Source organism: Hoplias malabaricus, chromosome 9, assembly GCF_029633855.1.
Source record: "Hoplias malabaricus isolate fHopMal1 chromosome 9, fHopMal1.hap1, whole genome shotgun sequence".
NCBI classification, from domain to species: Eukaryota; Metazoa; Chordata; class Actinopteri; order Characiformes; family Erythrinidae; genus Hoplias; species Hoplias malabaricus.
In genome coordinates, this window is record NC_089808.1 from 38,383,845 (window position 1) to 38,411,555 (window position 27,711).

Here is a 27,711-nt window from a genome sequence, read left to right on the forward strand (position 1 = left end):
CAGGACAATAGACGAGAGGATGTTAACGCACATTTCATGTTTGGTCACAGAACAGTCACTTTTACGTTACCCCTCTAACAGGTTACCACATGGTATTTGTTGGCCATATATCTGCAGTAAGTGTAAGCTCCATTTTGACCAAATGAGGTGACATGAAAAAAGTCATAAGACAAAAAAATATTCCAAAGGCAAAATCCCACATTTTAGAATTCAGAATAAGCAGTCACATAAGTCCACAAATGTATCAGCTTGTTCAACACTTTATGCTAAGTCTTTGCCTTCATGCTAATTCTTGAGCAGTTATAAAAAACAAGATGCTTCGATTCTTTATGTGAACCCAAGTACAAAATTATGGTTGGATATATATACCTCCTTTTCTGCACCTTCCTTACTGGTTTCACCAGCTGGTTTCACCACTACTTTACCAGCTTCATCTTCTGGTTTGGATTCTACTGTACCAAGTTGAGCTTCTGGTTTGGTTTCAACAGTATCAGCCTCTTCTTCTGGTTTGGTTTCAGCGGTACCAGCCTCTTCTTCTGGTTTGGTTTCAACAGTATCAGCCTCCTCTTCTGGTTTGGTTTCAATGGTACCAGCCTCCTCTTCTGGTTTGGTTTCAGTGGTACCAGCCTCTTCTTCTGGTTTAGCTTCAACGGTCCCAGCCTCTTCTTCTGGTTTAGCTTCAATGGTACCAGCCTCTTCTTCTGGTTTAGCTTCAACGGTACCAGCCTCTTCTTCTGGTTTGGTTTCAACGGTACCAGCCTCTTCTTCTGGTTTGGTTTCTGTGGCACCAGCTTCATTCTCCACTTTGGTTTCTACATTCTAAAACATGCACCCAGATGTGAGAGCCAGTGATGAAACACTAACAGCCAGTCGTGTGGATGGATCACTGCTGAGCAGCACATGGGAGAGCACTTAGAGTGAGGCACTATGAAGGGAGCAGGGAGCAGTTTAACTGCTGTGGTTGAAACTGTCCTCAATGTGGAGGAGATGAGTGTCAGTTTAGTGTCAAACTGACAGAAGTTTCACCAACAGTCAAGTCATTGGAGTTGATGAAGGTTCACTGGGCACGATGAAGGGTTTTGGGGAGCACGGATGGCATGGTGGGGTGCCTTACTCGAGGCAGAGTGGCCATCAGCTTGGTGGTGTGAACTCTAGTGACTTATAAGCTACTGCTGACAAATATATTGACCCTTTCATGAAGCGCGAAGCCTAGAAACAGCTGTATTTTTATAATGCTTGGGATTTTGGGTGGATATCGGAGCTGGATTACTCGCTTATCACAATTCACACCTTGATGCAGGTAAGGTAGACAAGGTCTTACTTATAGTTGTGCTACGTGTATCATGTCTAAATGTTAAACTATTCCTGAGCTGTCAGGTTCTCAGTGTTAAAACAGGGTACGGTCAGAACCCTTAACCAAATGGTAGCTTGTATAACCCTTTCCTTCCTTGTTCATGTCGCTGAGTCACAGATTCTAAATGACATTTTGATTCAGTTCACATTCCAAAGATTCTGAGTTCAGGATTAACAAATCTGAAGTTTGCTACACTGTGTCCAGTTCAATGATGTGAATCCACCACTATCAACATAATTGAGAATTCTACTTTGTTGTGATTTTGGAGTATATTCAGATGCTTAATTTTTAAGCCAGTTGACTCTAGCCAGTAGAATGTAATTATATTCTACTCAGAAATGGACAAACAAAATAGTGGTACAATGGATCTTTACCATTTTCCAATGGCAACAACTTAACACAGAATGAAACAGGATACCCCCGTTTAAATGACATGGCTATAGACCATAGAAACCAGAAAGGTCATTAGTGCCACCGAATCACACAGTTAATCTTTTTAACCTTCATCATTGCACTTGACCTTGTGGTGTCATGGATCAGTTGGTTTGTACTAACAAAATAAAACCAATAAAATAATAAAACTAACAACAAAAAAATAAAATCAAATAAAAGAATAGAATCTAGAAGTCATCCAATGAGTGTTTCTATCCGAAGGGAACTCACTCAGAAAACGTGTGGATTTACATCCACTGAAAGTTTTAAAGTTAACTTTAAAAGATGGTTTTCTGAGCTTTGTTGAACAATGACACAATCACAGCATTTAAATGACACAACTTTAAATGAATGTTGTAAAATCTCCATCCACAAACATGTCATTCTCTTAGAAATGTGGTATTCAAAGTTTTGGGAACAAGTTTGGATACGGACTATTAAACAATAGCGTTTTCAGTTTGAATGGATCCACAATGACTGACATTTGATTAACTTAATAATGAGAGAAAAAGCTTGTAGCCGCTGTATTCTAGTTTCAGGATTATTTCATGTAAACTTGTGCCCAAACCATAGCATACAACTGGAGTAAAAAAAACAATAATTGCACATTAAATTAAAGACTAGCTTCATTAAAGTAAGGCTAGTAAGACCCTGGTTAGTCTGTTCATGTAAACTGCCTCTTGTGAAGCTAATCATTTGGCTTTTTGGAAATCCCAGTGTGAGGCACATTGTAATATTCCAAGAATTCTTGTAAAATTCAAGACAGTAGGAGTCTGAATTTCTCATACATTCTCATATATAGGATACACAACACCAGTTTTACTAGGGACTGACAGGTTATGTCCTCTGTTTCCTGAATAATTAAGGCAAAAACTTGCATTTTGCAATAAAACAAGATGTCGAACTGTAAAGACAAAATTTAATTTAATCCAATAAATATATATAAAAGAAAATTTACATTTTTAATGGAAGTTTAGACGTGACCAGTCAGTCCCTGTGAGATCCTACACAATGGTACTGTTACAAAACCTTAGACTTCACTGTGAGACAGTTCACAGAGCAGAGTATTTATGAGTTTGTATAACATACAGTTGTGGCCTGTGTATAATTAGTTAATAATATTAAGATTAATCAGTGTTTAGTTACCGGAGTCTCTTCAATGGGAGACTCTTTTTCTTCAGCAGAGGCCTACACACAAAAGAAACATGAACAATCATTTCATACCCAGTCAGCAAGAAACATCCCTCTGATAATACACACTGAAAATACCTAGAGTCAGAGTGGTATATTTCTTAAGTGAACACACATACAGACACATGTTTTGTGGTTTAATACATTTCCAGTGCTTATATCCACTTCAGAGTTACACATGAATTTTCACCTTGTGCTAATAAAGTACACACACTGATATACTTTATTTGTATACTCATATATATCTATCAGCATATTTTTTCATGCTGGGAGTGGAGATACAGTACATTCTTCCTCTGAGATGTTAAACTCTGTCACATTTTTTCAAACTGTCTGTAAGCTAAAGTTAGTGGAGCTCAACACGCTTGGAGGAGTCCTTAATTGTTGTTATGTTAGCTGACAGCAAGGATAAATGTATTCTCTTGATTTATTTGTGCATTTTTGTATTTAATATAAAATGTTTTATTGTACTGTATTTTAAATTCAAAGACATTATAGTGTAAAATAGTTGAATATTTGTTTTTCAAACTTGCAAAATCAGGATAAAATTAAAATGAGGACTGCGCTAATATTAGCAAGTAGCATGTAGCAGTTAGCTTGCCAACAGAAAGAGTGAAAGCCTGTAGCGTGTGTTGGTTTTTTGGGTTTTTTTCCCCCTGCAGTGGTACTGTATTGAAGACGAAACTTATGGAGGTTTTACCAAAGCCTCTGCATGTGGCTCCTCTCCTGCTTCTGCCTCTGGAGCAAATTCCTACACGACAGTAAACACAAGCAAAAAATCCTCACACTACTGCGATTCAGATACACAACTCAGTACAAAACACCATCTGTGCCTTTATATAATACAGGAGTTCCTGCTGAGTTCATTTTGATGAACCAGCAGAGCACAGATGCCGAACATCTCTGTACTAACCACCACAGCTCAGAGGTGGGGAATAGAGTCGGGAGTTTTTATCCATAGGTTCAGCATCCACAGATTCCACCAACAGCAGATAAAAAATGATAATAAAAACACCAGTGACGCAATGTGCAGCACACCACGGACTCTGGAGCTTTAGCTTTTGGTTTGTTGGTTTAGACCGGAATGATCCAAACATAGAAGGACAGAGTTGTTGATGTACTCAGATTTCCCACAGCATGGTATTTAATGCAGCAATCAGCCATTTTCTGCAATGCTTCTTCTTAATGTTACAAAACAGCTTTAATAGTGCCTCCTAGTGGCCTGGATGTCATAGAGATTTTGTACTAAATTTATTTAAAACATGGTCACACTATGCAGCATGTGGGGGACCCACTGTTTGTAGCATATACTGGTTCATATAGAGTTTACCAAGCAGTTTGAGAGTTCATCACATGTGAGTTACAGTTTAAAAAATACAATGAAATGAATGAATAATCACTTTCGGAAAACATTGCTTATTTGAAACAAAAAAAAACAAAAAAACAAAGATCCTTTAAAGCTGCACTGTGTGACTTTTGGGGATTTGGAGGTGAATAATACACACTGCAGGTTTAAGCAGAATTTGGAGCTGTTTCTTTTACTCAAGCTGTTACTGGGAATGGTACCTTTTTTAAATTGGAGTCATTATTTGATCCAAGTCACAGTGCTTTAATTTGAGCATGGATTTCGCCTGCTCTACCCACATCTGACAGAGGATTTGAACTGTATGAAGTCAAGCTCATATGAAGCAGGGCTGCATATGATTTGAGCTCCTCTCATGTCATTCAGACATCAGTCATAGTTACCGGAGCATCTTGGATGCCTTGTTCTTTCTCTGCCACTTCTGCTGGGCTTGTCTACACATAAAAGGAGGATTTTACCCCAGTTACCAAAGAAAACACTGACACAAATATACACGTTTACAGAGCTACAGATAAAACGGCACTTATACAGGAGATATATAGCCATATAAAAATAAAGCACTGGTGAAGGTTTTTAAATGCTGCGGACTCAAATATTTGGCGTCCAAAATGAAAGCCTTGAGAACAACAGAAGTTTTAAATAATCATCTTCATTTAAAAGTGGAATTAAATGTTTGATGATGCACCTTAAAAGTTATAAAATACAGTCCAAAAATGACAAGACACCAGCTCACACAACATTCTGAAATCAAGGCTAACAATACTACTTCGCTTCTGCGCTTTACTTTAGTTGAGCCCTTTCTAGGAGCATCTGACAACACCCAGCCATTTAAGCACAGGCTGATTTACTGATGTTGGATTATTAGTTATCAATTCCACAGCTCATGTGCATCTGCCCTAGAGCATCTTGCCCTACACACAGTGCTAATGTATGAGGATTACAGGAGCAGTGTGTGAAATTGAACACTTCTCTCAGTAATGAGAGCACATTAAAGTAACCACATTGGTGCCTGGATACTTTAAGACAGAAAGTGTACAGTGGAACTTCTACCTACGAACTTGATCCGTTCCGTGACCTGGTTCCATTTAAAATAATGGAAAAGCAATTAATGCGTTCCAGCCCCCACCCCGAAAGTCACCCTTTTTGCACTGATATATGTTTACAACACTCTCAAATTAGTAAAAAAATACATGTAGCGTTACTAAAAATAAAAGAGAAATACAGTGGAAACAGTAATAAAAAAGAAATAATAAAGTTGTAAGTGATTACACATCGCTACCTTGAAGACGTGACGACTGGCTGGAGGAGTAACACAGGCACTGGCTGTATGACGGGAGGAGGGGGGGGGGGTGGAATAACGGAGAGTAGGCGGTGAATGTGGGGAGACGAAGCGTAGATACGGCTTAACTTAGCACGAATTTCGATGTCTGCTATTTACACTAATGCTAAATTGCTAAAGCTACAATGTGCTAATCTTAAAAGCTCACTCAAGTCTGGGCGCTGGGAGACTCGCCTATTGGGGTCAGTGGCCATTTCCAGCCGTCGGCTCGGAGGAGGCTCGGGTTCGTTTCTAGAGTCGTGGTTCGTTGGTGGAGGCAAAAAATATTCAAATGCAAGTTCGTATCTTGGAAAGTTCGTTAGTAGAGGTTCCACTGTACTTATGAACACAGGCTTGTTGCTAATACACGGCACAGCATTATTAACAACAGGCAACATAACATCAACACAAAACAAAGAGCAAAAATACATAAACAAATAAGAATTAGTTCAAATTAAACATTACAAAACCAAAAATGTTACTGAAAACTGAGTACAAAAAATTATATATAAATTACATATAACAAATGTGATTAAAATGGTCAAAGAAATTAATGATGCATAAATGAATAGTTGCAAAGGAAATATTAATAATAAAAAGCATACATGACAATATACATCCATTAATATTGGATTCCCACTGTCATGTGGCAGGATGAGTACAACAAAAATTAACAAACAAACAAATAAATAAGCCAGGCTGTGTGAAGCTCAGTGAGGCTGTGCAGGTTTATATTAAGCTGTGAGGCTTAAAAATAGGAAAACGCACGTACCTCGATCTGCTTTGCTGCCTCATTCTCAGCAGCCGCAGGAGACTCCACAGTGCTCTTAATGAGCAGAACCACACACACACACAGGAAAACATCATTAACTACAGCTCTCAGCTCAGCACTTTCACGAGCATTTACCCAAAGAGGCAAAACACAGTTAAAAACATGGCTGAAAAATTAAGAACAACAAAGAAAGAGATCAAAGAAAGCCAACAACGACGGGAAGAACCGAGTGCGTTCACATTCAAACCAATAGTAAGATCAGTATCAGATTTCAGCAGATTATTGAAATGGTCATGTAGACAACACATGAAGTCTTTAGTGCTAATGCTAATGCTAAGTGATATTTCAGCCCATGTCTACCGTTACTCTGATTACTTTAGTTTTTTCGATGTCTGAACATGTGCAGAAACACACCCAGATAAATATGGGATTCCCAGAAAACAGTAAAAACTTTAGAGAGGTGTCGGGTTACTCCGTGACTCATGTAGACTCTGAGTTTTCTCGTTATCACATTACTACAGCACTTGTAAAGTTACCAAAACCTTATTATGGTTTGCATGTAAATGCACATCAAAGCAACTGATGGTTGGTGATGACATTGATGAGATGATGGAAGCAATGATGATGATGATGATGGTAGTGGTGCTGGTGATGATGATGATGATACAAATGATGTAAAACATATCCTTTATGGTTATTTTTGGACCATAAAAAAGCCACTCACAGGAGCTTCTTCTGTAGGTGGGCTGGTAGCAGCAGTGGTCTCCGTCGGTTCTGTTGGGATCTCTGTGGGAGGAGTAGTGATTGGGCCTCCCTCACCAGCCTCAGCCACTGGGGCAGGGGTCACCTCTCCTTCTGGAGTAGGGGCAACCTCGCTTTCTGGAGCTGTCTCTGCCCCAGCCTCAGCGCTGGCCTCTGCCTCTGCCCCAGCCTCAGCGCTGGCCTCTGCCTCTGCCCTTGCCCCAGCCTCAGCGCTGGCCTCTGCCCCTTCTGGGGCTTCAGACTTTACATATACACAGCAAATGCAGTGCAGGAATTAGAAATAAGACCACCTCAGTCAAAAGACCTTACTGCTGTTTTGTGTTGACCATGGACATGAAGAACATTTGCTTCCAGTGTATAAAAACTTTATTGAGGAATGACCACAAAGACCACTTGACTTAAATTAACGTGGCTTGACTTGACTAGTGTGTTTTTCCCAATATATTATCTATACATTCATTGAGTCAGTGTGCTAGAATACAGCATTTTACAGTCTCTGGACTAACATTTCTAAACACTGACAGGCCTGGATTGTTCACTCCAGCTTCAGCTCCTCTCTCTGGTTTCTCTCACTTCTTCAGCCAGTGTGTGTTTGTGTGTGTGTTTATCTGTGTGACAGACCCCAAAATTTGCCCTTGAGTTTGGCTTTGCCCCTTGCAAATGAGATCTTGCCCCTAATAATGTGTGTTTCCTAATTACAACTAATACATCATTCCTAATAATCAAGTACCCACTCACTCACCATTTTATCAAAGTCTGCCACGAACGCTGGAGCTGAGCCATCCGCCTTCGGAAGCAAAAGGAGAGAAAAAGACAGATTTTAACACCATACTTCACAGATATGTTAAACACACGGACATCTTAAATACACTGTATCGACATCAAGGTAAGTTGTCAAACTTAGACATCTTCAAAATAGTTTCTAGTGAGAAATATTTTGGGGGCATGGGATCATTCAGGAAAAGAGATTAGTAAGGAAAAAGTACAGCAGTAATTTTACGACTACCCTCGTAAACTGAAAGCATTAACACAAAAAAGGAACATCAGCTACAAAAACAGATTTGTCCTCATATAATTAATCTTTTCTTTGAGGATGCCTATCAAGTTACCACATTAAAGTTCAAATAATATACAGTGCAAAATGTAAAGACCGCTCCATGACTTCAAAAAGACTTGCATGTACAAATCATTCATATTTTAGTGTCAGTGGGCAAAAAAGAAACATATACATTGTCACCGAAACCTCCAACACTACGAATAATTTCACATCTATCAGTACTCCGTTTGCTAGCTTTGGAGATGTGGAAATATACCCCTTCAGAGGAATGGAGATACACTGTCCCAAATAAGTAAGTAAGTTTTACATTTTTGTTTAGTGTATAATTGTAATTAAAAATTCAAACATTTTCCAGCTCATTTGTCATTTTATGGTAACGGTTGTGTAATATTAAAATGAAAATGGTAATTGTTTTCAAAAAACAATAACCTAAAACATAAATTTTCCATCAGGAAAAAGTGTTACATAAGCATGTGCATCAGTTTGTTCTGATCTTGGGGATAATACTAAATACAAAATTCTGAGTTTTGATTTAGACAATTTAAAATGGTGATTTCAATATAAGTGACCAGAGGGACGTAATAATTATTATTATTTTTTAAAACAACTATTGTCATTTTTATTCCTATGCATTATTTATTATAAAATGACAAAAGAGAGTAAGAATATTTGACATTTGAATTACAATTATACATTACACAATAAATCCTTTAAAACTATGTTTTCTAGCCATTTTTACTGGAAGTAAAACTAATAAAAATAGTCTCTGATTCTGCACTGTACTGCACATAAACATGAAAATAATGTTGAATATAATTAGCTAAGAAAAAATGCCTCCAATTTCTGACTCTGCTTTGGCTTTTCCACTTTGCAGGCAGGTTACCTTCACAGAAAACCAGAAACATTTAACATGAGGTCCTAACTGGCCCTATAGGCTTAATCAATGCATCCAATTTCCTAGTTACCTGAGCAAATCCATTAAAAGCTTTGTTGGTCACCTAAACCAAATCAAAGAAAATGTTAGCATGTGGCACCTCAACACTGGCATTGTATGAGTAAAAAGGGAAAGGGAACGGTATTTGAAATCATGAACAGGACTAAGAAACATTCAAAGCAAGCGAAGGACACAACTAGGGTTTACTCTGTGGACTGTGGGGGATTCCAGGGTCTGAGGGGGGGTTTGTAGCAGGTGCTTCATCTGCGGGCAGGAAAAGAGCGGGATCTCTCACTGTGGTCTACTCTATGCTACACTACACAGTGGGGGATTTCAGGTACCTCGTCCTTCTCTGTATCTATTTCTTGGTACAACTTTCCGTATCTCCGATTCGCAACCTCATCTTCAGACAGGTCAGAGTTCTCTGGCTCTTTAACACCGGGTGAGATTTCTGCGGCTGTAGTCTTTGGATGGGGGCTGTCTTTTAGACCAGGAAAGGAAGGAAACTGCTCTTGAGTCTGGCCACTGTCACTGGGCCAGCCTGCAATGAAGTCCCCTTGGCCATCAGAGGAGAAGAAGCCACTGCTGCCACTCACCTCCTGCCAAGAACCCTTACTGGAGCTCTCTAGATCAGCATCTGGGGGATGGAAGGCTGCCCACTGGGCAAACCCATTAATCTGTCCACCGGAGTCTGTCCCTTCCCCAGTGTTTACAGACTGCCAGCCCTCTGCCCATGCCTGGTTGCACTCACTGGCAAAAGGGTCTTGAGTAGCCTCGCTGGCAAATGGATCTTGAGTTGTCTCATCAGAAAATGGGTCTTGATTTGTGTCACTGGCAAAATTATCATGTGCAGGCTGACTGGCAAAAGGGTCTTGCTTAGACTCACTGGCAAAAGGGTCTTGGTTAGACTCACTGGAAAAAGGGTCTTGGTTAGACTCACTGGCAAAAGGGTCTTGCTTAGACTTACTGGCAAAAGGGTCTTGCTTAGACTCACTGGCAAAAAGGTCTTGCTTAGACTCACTGGCAAAAAGGTCTTGCTTAGACTCACTGGCAAAAAGGTCTTGCTTAGACTCACTGGCAAAAGGGTCTTGCTTAGACTCACTGGCAAAAGGGTCTTGCTTAGACTCACTGGCAAAAGGGTCTTGGTTAGACTCATTGGTAAAAAGGTCTTGGTTAGACTCACTGGCAAAAGGGTCTTGGTTAGACTCACTGGCAAAAGGGTCTTGCTTAGACTCACTGGCAAAAGGGTCTTGTGAGGCCTCAAATGAAAAAGGGTCAAGGCTTGTGTTACTGGCTAAAAGATTTTGTGTGTTCTCACTGGTTAAAAGGTTTTGAGTGGCCTCACTTGCAAAAAGGTCTTGGTTAGTATCACTGGTAAAAGGTTTTTGTGTGGCCTCACATCCAAATAGGTCTTGGTTTGTATTACAAGCAAAAAGATCTTGGTTAGCATTACTGACAAAAGGGTCTTGTGTGGCCTTACTTGCAAACAAATCTAGGTAATTCTCACCTGCAAAAGGGTCTTTTTTAGTACCACTGGCAAAAGGGTCTTCTGTGGCCTCACTTTCAAATGGGTCTTGGTTAGCATCATTGACAAAAGGGTCTTGGGTGGCCTCACTTGATAAAAGATCTAGGTTTTTCTCACCTGCAAAAGGGTCTTGTTTGATCTCACTTGGAAATGTATCTTGGATGTTCTCACTTGCAAAAGTGTCTTGCTGTGACATACTAGCAAAAAGATCTTGGTTAGTATCATTGGCAAAAAGGTCTTGCGTGTTCTCGGTTCCAAACGGAAGCATTGTTTCTTGCTTAGATTCACTTGCAAAAGCATCTTGGTTAGTGCTGCTGCCAAAGGTTTCTAGGTTAGTCTCACTAGCAAAAATGTCTTGCTTGCTTTCATGGGCAAACATGTCTGGGGTCATTTCTTTACCAAAAGAATCTGCTGCCCACATTTCTGCATTTGCTTCTTGGGATGAAAAGGGATATGAATCAAAACCAATCTTTTGGCCCTCTGTGCTTGAACACTGAGGTCCAAAAAGATCACTCTCTTGGTGACTGGCATCTTTCTGATTCAACTCAGATGCAAATGTCCCTGAATTGGCAAATGGGTCATTCTTAATGCCAAATGGATCCACCCCTGATGTAGTAAATGGATCATTCCCAAATGGGTCACTCTCTGAGGTGATGAATGGATCTGAGCTCAGTGTGGATTCTGAAATATTTAGCACTGTATTTCCTAAACACTCTTTCTGCTCTGTGGGATGTACTGAGCTAGAGGCTGATATCGGCTGTCCGAAACCTTCTACTTCATGAAGTGTCCCAGGCTCTGTCATAGCTGGCTGGTCCCAGTTAACTGGGAATGTATTGCTACCAAAGACTCCACCAGCTGCTGAGCTGTGTTCTGGGAAGGGTGTAGTAGTATCAGCTGTACACCAATTTTCAAAACCCTCTTGGGCCCCACTGCACTTAGTAACATCCTGGTTCAATTCTGCAGTTGGCCCCTCATTTTCCACAGAGTCAAGCTCATCATCTGCACTGACCCATCCTCCATTCTGACCAGGAGCATCTCCCCACTCTTCAGCAGTTTCATACTCAGATCCTGAACCATCCAAATCTGCCTGACCTGATAAATACCACTTGGAACTGTCTGCCTCATCCTGTGCTGGGTTCAGGTCTTGCGCACTACTCTCTGTGGCCTCTGGTACCTCCTGCCCAAACTCATCTGTGAATATGATTCCTGGCATGGACTGTTTCCTCTCCTCTAAGTCTGCAGATGCCTCCTCTCCTTTTCCCCACCCTGTCTGGTCCCTTGCCCTGTCAGACTGATCTGTGAACCAGCCTTCCTCTGTGCCCTTCTGCCCCAGCTTCTGCTTGGCCTCGGCAACCCCCACAGCACAGGGATCATGGGCTGGGTTGACCTCGGGGTTGTGTTCTGAGTCCCAGCTTCTAACCTCGTCTGTGGTTTCTTCTCCTTGGGGCGCTGCCTCTGAGGGCCAACCTTCAGCCGGAGGCCAGCCCTGCCCATCATTCGCAGGCAGGGCAGCCCCTGAATCTTCAGCACTAGCTCCAGTTGCAGAGCCAAAGTCAGCTGTCCAGTTGGCAGTGAAGCCAGCATCAGGAGCCTGGTTAAGGAAAGCAAGTAGTAAGAGATTATCGTCTGAACTGCTTTCTTTTACAGACATAGTATCAACAGACCCAGAGTTTGCCTAGAGGCCAATGGCATGGATAAGACACATAGTCACATAGTCACAGTACAGAAACACACATCGGGATATAGTGTGAACAACAAAACAGTAAATGCATGAATGTCTTTATGGGTCCCATATATGAATTTTTTAGATATTCTTACATATGTGTACTTCTACAGATCATGCAACACTTTTCCTGTTTAAAAAAATGTATGCTAACATCCCAACGTCTCCTGACTCATTACTTGACCAGGGATGTTCTCCCAGAAATTATACAGTCATGAAGGTGGGACTGGTGATCTAAACTCCAAACACAGATTACAACACAATCAGTGATAATCACACCATTATGTGCACAGAAATTTTAGCACTTGCTTTCTGACTCATGCCAAGAAAGTTTAGTTTAGATGCTACTTACAGGCTGGGCCTCAGTATTTCCCTGGAAAACAGATACTTCTGTTAAAATCTTTTAATAATTTACACCTGGGGCTTAACCTACACTAAAATTACATGCAGTGAAGTAGGTAAAATTAAGAACAAAGCTAAATCATTTAATTAATTCCAGCATGATTTTATTTATGCTTTATTTTTATCTATTGAACCCAGAAGTTAGAAAAATAAAAAAAGTTCTCTCACCGTCCAAAGATCCCAAGGTAGCGCCTGTGTAAAAGAAAAGTGCAAAAAGATGTATCAGATTCATATCATGTAATTTCAAGAAACATATTCTCCCACTTTTCCACAAGCTAGCAGAGTTCTGGGGTCTTAATAAAACATCTGTGGCCTGCTTTGGTCAAAACCAAAAGGATCAAAGCCTACAGCAGCCCATAGAACAGCCGTTTTCAGCACCTGTTCCTTTCAATGAAAATGAGTCTCACCCACAGAGTAACTCTGTTCTTGCTTGGCTCTCTTCCTTCTCCACTCTTATTTTCACCCGTTTTGCAGAGTTCTCTCTTGTTTTTTTGCTTTGTTTTCTCATATCTCCATTCATGTCAGTGGGAACGGTAGTGTGATTGGAGACTCTCAGAAGAGGGGATGGTATGATTCTGCATTTGACTTAGTAAATGGTCCAAATTTAATCCCTTATGCTTTTATTAGGTAGCCCACAGTATACTGACTCTGATCCCTGAATTAATGTTCAAATGCACTCAAAAAGTGATTTTCTCTTAACATGTCCTCTTTAATTGACTGAGAGGTAAGGCAGAGAAGTACCTGAGCTGCAGGTGATTGGGTTTGACCGATGGTTGTATTGCTGTCTGGTTTGAATGGATCAAAGTCCAAATCCAGAAGAGATTCTCCAGGTCTCTCATTCGGCTGCAGATAACATCAAATAGAAAGGAAATTGTACACTGAGAAATAACTGGGACCTTTCAAAGTACATATTTAACATAGTATTTTGCATGGGCAATCACCTGTGGGGAAGTGACGCTGATCTCAGGGAAACCACCTTCGAACAGGTCAATGATCTGCTCCTGTGCCACCTCTCTGGTCGGAGTGACTTTGGGTGGAGGAGGCTTTGGAGGTCCAATCTTGAGCTGACAGTGACATGACAAAGGAAGATGCACTTAATTAACTACCATCCAGGGTCCAGCTTGTGTATCGTGTTAAATTCACAAAGCTCTGAACTCTCTAATCATCTACCAGTTACTGCCACTGCTACCAACTATTAACAGATAAACATTAATTAGCTACTTTCTGAAGTCTACAGACTAGGGGTCCACTTACGTCTTCACTCTGCACCAAGCAGGAGAGAAATAAAGCATCATTAGTCCTTTGTCCCCATCTGTATACACTATGAGCACACAGTTTGTAGCTATGAAGTGCCTCAGAGAACTGGCTTGTAACTAACTCACTCATGCAACTAACTCGCCCTATTCTGTGCTTCATATCAGTGAAGTGTGCCCTTCATACATTCATTCATTCATTGTCTGTAATGGCTTATCCAGCGCAGGGTCGTGGTGGGTCTGGTGCCTACCCGGAATCACTGGGCACAAGGAGGGAACTCACCCTGGAGGGGGCGCCAGTCCTTTGCAGGGTGACACACTCACACCTATGGACACTTTTGAGTAGCCAATCCACCTACCGACCTGTGTCCCTGAAGCTGTGTGACAGTGACGCTTCCTGTTGTGCCACTGTGTCGCCCACACAGGCTCCCTCATCATGTGCTTCAAAAGTTCTTCACGAGTATAATTAACAGCATAAAACAAAATATTAAATCATAAAAGAAACTCAAATAACGCAACAAATTAAGACTAAAAGCTGGAATACATAAAACAACACAAACACAAAATCAGGCACCTTGCCTATGATTTCAGGAATTGTGGTTATGACTGTTCTTATGGTTGTTATTATTATTAATCACCCTTTTTCATAGTGGTATTTTTAAGATTAATATTCTATAAGCAGAAAATACACAGTCCCCCTCTGTGCTTCAGTTTAGTCCTTGGAACGAGCAGAGGCTCTTGACAACTGGATTTCAGTAATCTGCCACTTGGAAGTGGGTTTAACAATTCACAAAGTATTCAGGAACTTCACCATGTAAGGAATTATAATTTACTGCCAGTAATATAAAATTGTAAATTTTACCGTCTGCATGTGAAGATCTTGCCAGAGCTATGTTATATGAAGTTGTAGAGCCTGAATAAGAGTTCCTACACCATGTTTGGTGATGTTTGGTTCATACCACTGTGTGCGTAAAGGCCACATCACAGAGGCTACAGGACCCACCTGTGAGGGGGATTTGGGTCGTGGAGGGCCAGGTGAAGTGGGCCTCAGTGTGTGGTTGGGGCTGGCCACAGGGCTGATCTCGGGACTTTCGTCCTCAGGAGGCGTTGGGGTCCTGGCCAGCCGCAGGGGCCCTGAGTCACTGTGAATAAAAACATAAACGATAGCTATTAACTACAGACACCAGTGTACGTCTTAAATGCATTGATAGTGTATTATTCTGAAGACATCTATGCAACTGTGTCATTTTGGGTGTGTTTAATTGATTATAACAAATCTGGGGACGCCAGCTCATTCAACATTTCCTCTGAAATTAACTACTTCATTACAGTTTGTTCACAGTAACACTGCTACAGCTACAGCTACGATCTCTACGGCTCAGGAAAGACTTTGCACTAAACAATGGAACATTTTTTCAGGATCTGATTAGCGAGGTCAGGGAATGATGATGGATGATTAGTCCTGGATCTCTCACACACACACACACACACCATGCCATCACTCTAATTAATGCAGTTTCATTGGTCTACAGCCCAATGCAGGGGGGCTCTATATCCCTCTAAATATAATACAGTACGCCTCCTGGTATGCCGGCAATACAGCTTATAATTCCCACCAGGGACAAGCACTACACAATAAGCCACAAGCTGTCTGTCCTACAGCAAACTGTCTACAGTACACCACCTACCTTCTCCTTCTGCTATAACTAAAGGACAAGAACCATAGCAAATGAACAGATGAGAAGCATGCATTTCTGCACTATTCCTGATCTTTAAATATATCAAACATCACAACAACGGCTGGACAACGTATCCTAAATATACTGCAATTTTTAACAGCCTAAATATATTATTAAAGGAGCCATCAGTCATTTCCCCGACCAAGAATTAGCAAATAGTATCAGTTATTTGTTTTTATTATTATCATTATTATTTACTCAGAGGCCTACAGAATCGTATTGTGTTCTGGTCCCTGAAGGAACCAGTTTATTCTCAACAGAATGGGTCGCCCAAATTGGAGCAGCCATGTTTAAAATAGGTTTTATCACTGACACATCCAGGCCACTAGGTGTCAGTATAATAACTGTATTATAACATGATGGACCATCATTGGAGGTCGTTATTTGATTCTGTGAGTATATATGTATATATATATATATATATATATATATATATATATATATATATATATATATATATCCCCCCAAATAAATAAATTTAACCAGTTACTACCCACTTCTGATTATGAAAGCAATAAAATCACAGGGCTGTTGTAGAGATGAAGTATTAATAATTAAACTTTACCTCTGAAGATGTAGATAGTAAAGACTCACCTGGGTGCTCCTTGGATGGTGAACATTTTGTCTGAGTGTTGCTCTGCTAGTTTGTTCATCACCTCATACAGCTTGTGACAGAGCTGTGAAAGAAATGGACAATAGAACCGTGAGGTCGACCATAAGGCGATTCACAAAGTAGCAACAGACCTGAAAACATTTGATGTGTGTATGTATGTCGGATATGTATTTTAGCTCCCTTCTAAATTACACAGAAGAAGAATTACAGTGAATAACTGATTTTACTGAATAGAATGATAAATTAAATCATGTCCAAATGTTTGCGGACACATGCGGTGTCTGTGAGGAGTGTGGTGTGTTCTCCCTGTGTCTGCGTGGGTTTCCTCCGGGTGACTGTCTGTGAGGAGTGTGGTGTGTTCTCCCTGTGTCTGCGTGGATTTCCTCCGGGTGACTGTCTGTGAGGAGTGTGGTGTGTTCTCCCTGTGTCTGCATGCGTTTCCTCCGGGTGACTGTCTGTGAGGAGTGTGGTGTGTTCTCCCTGTGTCTGCATGCGTTTCCTCCGGGTGCTCCGGTTTCCTCCCACAGTCCAAAAACACAGGTATATTGGTAGGTATATTGGCGACTCAAAAGTGTCTGTAGGTGTGAGTGTGTGAGTGAATGTGTGAGTGTGTGTGTTGCCCTGTGAAGGACTGGCGCCCCCTCCAGGGTGTATTCCCACCTTGCGCCCAATGATTCCAGGTAGGCTCTGGACCCACCGCGACCCTGAATTGGATAAGGGTTACAGATAATGAATGGATGGATGGATGTTTGCGGACACCCCTTATAAATAACGAAATCTAGTTTCTTAAGGTGCACCCATATTGGACACAAATGAGAATTATACCCCATCACTCCTGCTCCATGGCTCATTGCTGTGGGCTTCATACCTCTCTGGTGGATGTGTGGCATTAATAATACTGACCCTAGGGTCTTGTTCAGCTACTGCAGAGCTTTCCAGTGCATTTCATATTTCCTATGGAGATTATATAAGCTGTGTGGGCACACTTGAAGGTTTTTTGTCCAAAGTAGCTGAACGTATTAGTGATAACATGTGTCTACAAACATTTGGACAAACTTAATATGAACACATTTGACTGAATGAAGAATTAAAGTGAGGAGTAGTAGCTCATGTACAGTGCAACACATCAGTTGTCCAGCAGAGGGCAGCACAGAGGAGCTCTGTCACTCCTCATAAAGTCAAAATGGAGGCGCAGTAAAATGACTCAGAGTGATCTACATTACTCAGGCAGTAACACAGTTCCTTAGAAGAGCTCTGACTTTATTACGTTGGTAACACACACACATTCACACATTTGTTTTCATGCATTATTGGATGGGTAGACTTCCAGGGGTGGGTACTTGGACAGTGGTTAATCCTTGTCCTGGACTACACACACACACACACACTCTTGTTTTAGTGGAGACCTAATCTAACCTTAATCCAAGTCTTAACCAACACCTTAATAACATTAGGCTAACCTTAAAACACGTCCTCACTTTGTGAATATAGTCCCCACAACATGAGAGTAAACAGGCTTTAGTCCTCTAAAGCACAGCAATCACCCCCCGGCGCACACACACACACACATACACACAAATACATTCCGCTGAAAACACCTCTCTCTGCACTACCATTGTGTTGAGATGCAGAAAAGCAATAATGGGAATGAGAGAGAGAAAGAGAGTAGTAGGATGGGGGAGAGAGTGAGAAAGATAGCAGGGGAGAGTAAGAGATAATAGCGAGAGAGAGAGAGAGAGAGAGAGAGAGATAGTAAGGGAGGGAGGTCGAAAAAGATGTTAAGAGAGGCAGAGAGAGAGAGTAAAAGCTACAGCAGATGGTGTCCTGTGTTTCCAACGCCAATATAAACACCGTCTGAGAGACAGGTGGACTGACCAATGACAACCTGCCAGACTGCGTGACCTAAATATAAAGCACAACTCAAAGACAGGGTATAAAAGTGAGAAGAGCAAGATTTGAAAATCTTGAACTCCCCCAGCAACATGAAGGGTCTGTGGACCATGAGAAATTAGCTCTTCTTTTAGTAAGTCAGCCTCATTAATGGCAGATTCATCTTCTCCTTACATGTCTGCATCACGTGCCTGAGATATACATTTGTAGCGTTCATAAATTCTAAACTGGGACACAATAACTGAATATTTTATCATAAACCATAATTAGGGCTGGACGATACTGCCAAAATGTATGTCATGATATATTACTTATTATTGGTCAATACACTATAACTTCGATATCGATTTGAACATTATAAATTAATTGATTCATCCATCCATCCATTATCTGTAACCCTTACCCAGTTCAGGGTCGCGGTGGGTCCAGAGCCTACCTGGAGTCATTGGGTGCAAGGCAGGAATACACCCTGGAGGGGGCGCCAGTCCTTCACAGGGCAACGCACACACTCACACACTCACACCTACGGACACTTTTGAGTCGCCAATCCACCTACCAACGTGTGCTCTTGGACTGTGGGAGGAAACCGGAGCACCCGGAGGAAACCCACACAGACACAGAGAGAACACACCACACTCCTCACAGACAGTCACCCAGAGGAAACCCACGAAGACACAGGGAGAACACACCACACTCCTCACAGACAGTCACCCGGAGGAAACCCACGCAGACACAGGGAGAACACACCACACTCCTCACAGACAGTCACCCGGAGGAAACCCACGCAGACACAGAGAGAACACACCACACTCCTCACAGACAGTCACCCGGAGGAAACCCACGAAGACACAGGGAGAACACACCACAGTCCTCACAGACAGTCACCCAGAGGAAACCCACGAAGTCACAGGGAGAACACACAACACTCCTCACAGACAGTCATCCGGAGGAAACCCACGCAGACACAGGGAGAACACACCACACTCCTCACAGACAGTCACCCGGAGGAAACCCACGCAGACACAGGGAGAACACACTACACTCCTCACAGACAGTCACCCGGAGGAAAACCACGAAGTCACAGGGAGAACACACAACACTCCTCACAGACAGTCACCCGGAGGAAACCCACGCAGACACAGAGAGAACACACCACACTCCTCACAGACAGTCACCCGGAGGAAACCCACGCAGACACAGAGAGAACACACCACACTCCTCACAGACAGTCACCCGGAGGAAACCCACGCAGACACAGAGAGAACACACCACACTCCTCACAGACATTCACCCGGAGGAAACCCACGCAGACACAGAGAGAACACACCACACTCCTCACAGACAGTCACCCGGAGGAAACCCACGCAGACACAGAGAGAACACACCACACTCCTCACAGTCACCCGGAGCGGAACTCAAACCCACAACCTCCAGGTCCTTGGAGCTGTGTGACTGCGACACTACCTGCTGTAAATGATGGATACTGAAATATTGAAAACGAGTTTAAAGATCACATAATTGTTATTGAAACATTTTATATTGCGATATAAATATTGATATTGCATTATTGTCCAGCCCTAGGTTGAATGCCATCAAAACCTCACAGAAATGTTGAGGTCAGTCCTGGTCCCATCACTGAGCCTGGAGGGCATATGCAGGGTCAGTATTTAACCCAAGCACCAAACCTGCGGGTAACCAGCTGGGCTGACAGTACAGACTCCACATCAGTGTTGACTGGGAACATACACTTATCTTCGCATAAGTATTTTAAGTGGAGGAAATGCATTCAGGTCTGTTCCTTGGTTACTGCAGATTAGGAGTCCTAAATATTATGTGCTGTCCTGAAGCGTGTCCGTTCCATTTTTCCTGGAGATTTGGGCAGATGTGTCGCATTGTTAGGGAGTTAAAGAGGCCACAAATATCTCCCCTGGGATCAATAATGGCCTGCTCTGCAATTTAGCGCGCTGCTCTCACACGGCAGAATGGCTGCCTTTCATTTCTAATCGTCAGCTGCAGGAACCAGCTGAGAGGAAGATGAGAGAGAGCGGATAATAGCAGCCCCTCCACCGTCTCCGTCTCCATGGAGAACGGAGAGTTTGGGCTCAGAGCTTGGTTTATTCGCTGCATTAAAGCAATGACTGTCAAACATCTGTTTATAATTCCGTTTCTGTAGCTGCAGTCTGTGTTAATTTACAGGTCGTTTGTTTTCTTAGTGAGATGTTCTATTTGACATTATGTAAATACAAAGGATTCATAGATCCATACACAAAAAGCCATGGTCAATCTGCTCCTCCAGTGTTTCTTCTGGGGTGAAGGATATTGATCAGTTTTTTTGTGCCTCTTTGCTGCATTAACAGCCTCTGCTCCTCTGGTAGGGCTTTAGATTTTGTCTAGACAAACATTTCAGAACCAATTCACCTAATAAGAGGGCTGTAAGAGGGACGTGTTGAAATCAGCTGTTGTAGGTCAGTACTGTGTGTATATCACTGATCACCAACTGGCACTCCTTTTTTTGGGGGGGGCACGCTGCGGCACAGAAATACGCCATGGAAGACCAGAATGTAAACAATAATTCACAAATTAAACAAGCACTGTTCTGTCAAAATGATTCAGACACTGCTGAAAAGGTCAGGAGAGAATCATCTACAGCCAATCAGACACAAGCACTCAGTTTAGGAAACGTCTGACGAGTGGTTTCTAAAATGCAGCCGATACAGATTGGTACACGCAAACCCTTCTTTGATAATGATGTACAGAGCACAGGTGGCAGAGGGAACCAGCAAGGCCCGCTCAGTTTAGTTCCACTGTGAGTCTCTCTGCTCTCTCAGTGATTGGCCGGTGGGTCTGCACAGGAGGCTAAATTGGTTCGTCAGGGCACATTGTTGTGTATCAAGGTATATTTAAAGGACCACATGTTGGTTTCTGAAACCCTGGACTACACTATTTTGCACACTACACTCTCTTTGAGCGATGCCATAGAAGAACCACATTTGGTTCCACAAAGAACCCTGTTTGTTTAAGAGATGTGTGAGTTTGAAGAACCTTTTAAAGGTTTAAAATCCATCACTCGATCTTAAGGTTCTTTATCCATTTAAAAATATCAGCAAAAATGGTCCTTTATGGAACCAAATATGATTCTTCAATGGCGTCGCCCAAAGAACCTTTTTGTAGCACCTTTATATTTTAAAGTGTAGTGCTGTGAGACTTTAGTGTCAAGTTAGGAAGTCATTATTGTTTTCTGTGCCTGAGGAAGTTGTTTATTTAGTTTGCAAGTTATCATTTATAAATGTCCTGTATCCTAACATAGTTAATGCTACTGGCTTTGAACAGTCTGGAAACTCCATATGTTTCTATTTTCTATAATGATATAAGGGGGCGGCAAGGCCGTGCAGCAGGTAGGTGTCGCAGCCACACAGCTTCAGGAACCTGGAGGTTGTGGGTTTGATTCCCGCTCCGGGTGACTGTCTGTGAGGAGTTGGTGTGTTCTCCCCGTGTCTGCGTGGGTTTCCTCCAGGGAAAGGTTCACACATATGGCAGTGAATATCAGCCCAGCGTTTTGAACATTGATCTCAGAGTGACTCAGTAAGTGGCCTGAAAATGAGCCAGTTATAAATGTACATTTTCAAAGATACAAAATGTTTGAAAGGTGACTTACAAAGGAGATCTCCCTGTGGAACTTGGCCTCCAGGCTGCTGACGCTCTTGAAGGTGTTCACATAAAAATTCACTCGACTGCAAAAACAAGAAGAGATATCTGTCAGTAATTGAAGATGAAGGTTAATTACTAAAGGAACAGTGGACTTTACTTGACTTCAAAGTGGACTTCCACTAATGTGTCAATATGTCTGCCGTTGGCTTTATTCAGACAAGATTTACATTCATTTACATCAGGGGAAAGTCAATTAAATTTAAATGACGTCCAGGGAGAACACACCACACTCCTCACAGACAGTCACCCGGAGGAAACCCACGCAGACACAGGGAGAACACACCACACTCCTCACAGAAAGTCACCCGGAGGAAACCCACGCAGACACAGGGAGAACACACCACACTCCTCACAGACAGTCACCCGGAGGAAACCCACACAGACACAGGGAGAACACACCACACTCCTCACAGACAGTCACCCGGAGCGGGAATCGAACCCACAACCTCTAGGCCCCTGGAGCTGTGTGACTGCAACACCTACCTGCTGCACCACTGTTCCGCCCCCTTATAGCTAATATTTTTAATGTTAAAGCAGTAAAATAAATTCTGAAGAATACAGACAAAAGATTATTTATAGTAGTTCCTCAATTATAAGTATTAAGATTAATTACTAAATCATAAGGCCACAAGATGTTCAGGATTAAAAATGAACTTTTGAACTTAGCGGTCGAAATAACTCCAGGTCCAAACACAACTGAGTGAGGCTCTGAAACACCACACATGACTGGAGGGATTATATAATCAGACTCTGCTCAGACAGACATCATATCTGCACTCTGCTCAACATACGGCCCAGTAATCACTGCGCCCACCAAAACAACACACGACACACGCATCAACACACAGCCCAGTAAATACTGCACTGGCCACAGCAACACGCCACTGGATTAAACACACATAAAAAGTCCTTAAGTAAATAACCAGTCATCTATTACTTTCAATGTACTGTTACCTTTATTTGATTCCTGTTGTTTAAACTCCACTTTGCCCCATTAAAGAGCAGCTAATCTGATTTCCACTGCAGCCTTGGTTTAACACACAGTTCTGTAAATGGCCTGTAAATGGTAACTGACCATCAAAATCTATGAGTAGTGCATCCCTGACTGCAGAGAGCATCACAAACGCAGTATGTTCATCTTCATGCAGGATTAATTCACAGTTTCGGGCACTTTGCTCTGCCTCTGTGTATTAATACCCAATAGTTGATCCAGAAGTCTTCCAGCAAAGCCATACGGTTTCCATGCACCATTAAGAAAGACTGCTACAAACTGCAGCCACCCACTGACATGCCTTCTAGTAAACTCTGCATACATGCTAATGACAAAGAGCAGCAAAATACACCTCTAGCTACAGCAAATGTACAACAGTTCTGTTTAAATCAGCATATACTAGCAATGTATAGACACCATAAGCCTCACAACACTATCACCACTGCAGCACAACACCACAACAGCATCACAGCACTATCACCACTGCATCACAACAGCATCACAACACCACAACAGCATCAGGGCACTATAACCACTGCATCACGACAGCAACACAACACCACAACAGCATTAGGACACTATAACTACTGCATCACGACAGGAACACAACACCACAACAGCATCAGAGCACTATAACCACTGCATCACAACAGCAACACAACACCACAACAGCATCACAGAACTATCACAACAGCATCAGAGTAATATCACCACTGCATCAAAACAGCATCACAACACCACAACAGCATCATCAGGGCACTATCACCACTGCATCACAACACCACAACAGCATCAGGGCACTATAACCATTGCATCACAACAGCAACACAACACCACAACAGCATCAGGGCACTATAACCATTGCATCACAACAGCAACACAACACCACAACAGCATCAGGGCACTAAAACCACTGCATCACAACAGCACAAAAGCATCAGAGCACTATAGCCATTGCATCACAACAGCAACACAACACCACAACAGCATAACAGAACTATCACCACTGCATCAGAGTACTATCACCACTGCATCACAACAGCATCACAACACCACAACAGCATCATCAGGGCACTATCACCACTGCATCACAACACCACAAAAGCATCAGAGCACTATCACCATTGCATCACAACAGCAACACAACACCACAACAGCATCACAGAACTATCACCACTGCATCAGAGTACTATCACCACTGCATCACAACACCACAAAAGCATCAGAGCACTATCACCATTGCATCACAACAGCATCACAACACCACAACAGCATCATCAGGGCACTATAACCATTGCATCACAACAGCAACACAACACCACAACAGCATCAGGGCACTATAACCATTGCATCACAACAGCAACACAACACCACAACAGCATCAGGGCACTAAAACCACTGCATCACAACAGCACAAAAGCATCAGGGCACTATCACCACTGCATCACAACACCACAACAGCATCAGAGCACTATCACCACTGCATCACAACAGCAACACAACAGCATCAGAGCACTATCACCACTGCATCACAACAGCATCACAACACCACAACAGCATCATCAGGGCACTATCACCACTGCATCACAACACCACAAAAGCATCAGAGCACTATCACCATTGCATCACAACAGCAACACAACACCACAACAGCATCACAGAACTATCACCACTGCATCAGAGTACTATCACCACTGCATCACAACACCACAACAGCATCATCAGGGCACTATCACCACTGCATCACAACACCACAACAGCATCATCAGGGCACTATCACCACTGCATCACAGAACTATCACCACAACAGCATCAGGGCACTATCACCACTGCATCACAACACCACAACAGCATCAGAGCACTATCACCACTGCATCACAACAGCAACACAACACCACAACAGCATCACAGAACTATCACAACTGCTTTAAAACACCACAAAAGCATCAGAGCATCTCAACACCATCACAACAGAACCATAACAGCATAACAACCACCTCATAACACAATCACCACAGCATCACAACGACTTCAAGTCATTTTCATAACAGAATCATAGCAGAATCTCACTTTCCCAATGGCATCAAAACTGCATCTATCTATCTATCTATCTATCTATCTATAACTGCATCCCAACCGTTTCATAAAAGCTTCATACCACCATCATACGTCTCCTGAGGTACTGTGAAGATACCACAAGCCCAGGGCTGCCATATCATAAAGACAAGGGCTCTCACACACTCATGAGAGCTCTTCTGACTGCACTGAACTCCACACTCCACCACTGGACAAATGAATTCAATTGTATTGATGAAGCAGCATGCTGTTCAATCGTCATGTCCCTGTCAGAGCAGGAGATCCCTCAGGGATAATACAACTAAGCTTCTTTTACATAACACATGCACAGATCGTTATTGATTCAGCTTCTTTAATGTAACGCTCAGCAGCTGCAGGAACAAACAACAAAGGGTAAATGTGCTAACGCTGTCTCCAGACTAACTTTCTGTTCCTTTAGCTAGATCCATGTGCCACAACATCTCAGACACGTCCCAAATCAGACTTGACACCCTCCTCTGTCTCCTGCACCTGAGCAGACAGCCATTTCCTGTAACTGTCCCATTCTTCACATAGTAACAAAAACCATTATACTGCCACCTAGTGGCCTGGTTGTGTCAGAGAGTACTACATGGAAACTGTTTTCAGGAGTGCCCAAACGTTTGAACATAGTTCAGTTATTTGAAGTGTATGCAGCTGTATAAAGTGTGTAGGTATCCACCTTAAAACGGTCACAATGTACAGGCGCTAGAAACTAACCACTGGGTCATTTAAGGTGGAATGGACCAAACATGCTAGTGGGATTGTGTGTGAGTTTGGAGTGTAGCAAATTCAAGGCAGAGGTTGGCAGTATATTTTTAATTCCACCTTAAGAGGTGCAGCAGTTACATATTGCACCCTGCACCCTTTTAAGGAACAGAAAATTTGAATAAGAAAAACACATTACCTTTTAATAACATTTTTGTTCAGATTGTCAACCATTTAAAGCAACACTATGTACGATTTGGTGTTTTTGCTCCAGCAGTGGCAGGGGTACGGAACTGACCTAGTTTCCTACCCTCCTCCAAAGGGTACATAGTGAAGCTTCTGCAGTGCTCAGCCTGAAGTAGCAACGACAGAGTCTCTTTTACAAGTCAGTGAAGCATCACAGTGATTTTAAGCTATAATGCTAATGTGAAAATGCTGCCTAGTGTTGCTTTAACCAAGCTAAATCGGGCTTGTTTGAGGAGATATAAACATCTATTAACATCTGGATGAACGTAAAATCCATATGTGATTTATGGTTATTACTATTCAGTCCCATATAGAGGAAACGCTAGTCATTAGCTTTTCGCTGAATTTTCATTAGGAAGCCCTTGAGTTATTGATTGCAGCCCCTGACTGGGAATAAGCATCTCATTGTCTTGTCTCCTGTATGGATCCCCAAAGGGATGTCCTCTGTCCCTGCTCCTCTCTAATTTGTACACAGGCAAAGGTCAGGGTTTAAACACAGACCTTATAAAATGTGCATATTGTGTTATGATTAATCTTCTTCAGGACAATGAAGCCACAGCACTGATGGGTTTAGAGAGCTCATGAATATTAAAGAGAGTCCAAGGTCTTAGCCTCGATATGATGATGATGCACATGTCCAGTACTAATAAGACATACAGTGTACATAAATATTTTATTTATTGTTTAAAAGAAAATTCTGACCTAGAAGTTTGCCCATTTTTGATGAGACTTCAGATGGCTACGCTCTCTCTCTCTCTCTCTCTCTCTCTCTTTCTCACTCTCTCCCTTATCCTACTACTCTCACTCACTCACCTCTCTCTCTCTCACTCTCACTCTCTCCCCCATCCTACTACTCTCACTCACTCACTCACTCACACTCTCTCTCTCTCTCTCCCCATCCTACTACTCACTCACTCACCTCTCTCTCACTCACTCACTCACACTCTCTCTCTCTCTCTCTTTCTCACTCTCTCCCCATCCTACTACTCTCTCTCTCTCTCGCTCGCTCTCTCTCTCACTCACTCACACTCTCTCTCTCACTCACTCATTCACTCTTTCTCTCTCACTCTCTCCCCCATCCTACTACTCACTCTCTCTCACTCACTCACTCACACTCTCTCTCTCTCTCTCTCACTCACTCATTCACTCTTTCTCTCTCACTCTCTCTCTCTCTCTCTCACTCACACTCCCTCTCTTTCTCTCTCACTCACACTCCCTCTCTCTCTCCTCTCTCTCTCTCTCTCACTCTCTCTCTCTCTCTCTCTCTCTGTCACTCTCTCCCCCATCCTACTACTCACTCCCTCTCACTCACTCACACACTCACACACTCTCTCTCTCTCACCTGTTTAAATGTGCACCCATTGTGGACACAGATGCTCAAAAGAGCGCACACACACAGCTTTTATAATATCCAAAGAAAAGCATTAAATGAAATGGAACGATCCTGAGCTATATGTTAAATGTCAAGTGTCAGCTAAAAGGGTCCAAAGCCCACCACCAGCACAGGGCTGGACCTACATTCTCAGGAGACGTGAATCATCATCCAGTACCTACATGCTGCTCAAATAAAGGTGGCGTTCACGATTGTAATTTTAAACAAAAAATCTTTATTTATAAAATTCAGATGATGTTTCCT

The 27,711-nt window shown here is 42.4% G+C and overlaps 1 protein-coding gene across 7 annotated transcripts in view; it reads right to left on the minus strand.

The window, feature by feature from the left end:
- amph (amphiphysin) overlaps positions 1-27,711 on the minus strand; it is a 63,088-nt gene that overhangs the window by 3,506 nt on the left and 31,871 nt on the right. The window contains exons 8-23 of one of the 7 annotated variants that reach the window (XM_066680683.1): positions 21,984-22,059; positions 16,420-16,502; positions 15,090-15,228; positions 13,775-13,897; positions 13,575-13,676; positions 13,002-13,025; positions 12,784-12,804; positions 12,129-12,299; positions 9,215-9,247; positions 7,935-7,979; positions 7,155-7,433; positions 6,431-6,484; positions 4,724-4,774; positions 3,678-3,728; positions 2,933-2,974; positions 370-819 (exon numbers count right to left, since the gene is read on the minus strand). In XM_066680683.1, the coding sequence (XP_066536780.1) occupies positions 370-819; positions 2,933-2,974; positions 3,678-3,728; positions 4,724-4,774; positions 6,431-6,484; positions 7,155-7,433; positions 7,935-7,979; positions 9,215-9,247; positions 12,129-12,299; positions 12,784-12,804; positions 13,002-13,025; positions 13,575-13,676; positions 13,775-13,897; positions 15,090-15,228; positions 16,420-16,502; positions 21,984-22,059 (1,744 nt within the window). Of the gene's footprint in view, positions 1-369; positions 820-2,932; positions 2,975-3,677; positions 3,729-4,723; positions 4,775-6,430; positions 6,485-7,154; positions 7,434-7,934; positions 7,980-9,214; positions 9,248-10,825; positions 12,300-12,783; positions 12,805-13,001; positions 13,026-13,574; positions 13,677-13,774; positions 13,898-15,089; positions 15,229-16,419; positions 16,503-21,983; positions 22,060-27,711 lie in introns of those variants that run through there. The other 6 variants (XM_066680684.1, XM_066680685.1, XM_066680686.1 and 3 more) reach the window with 6 other exon arrangements.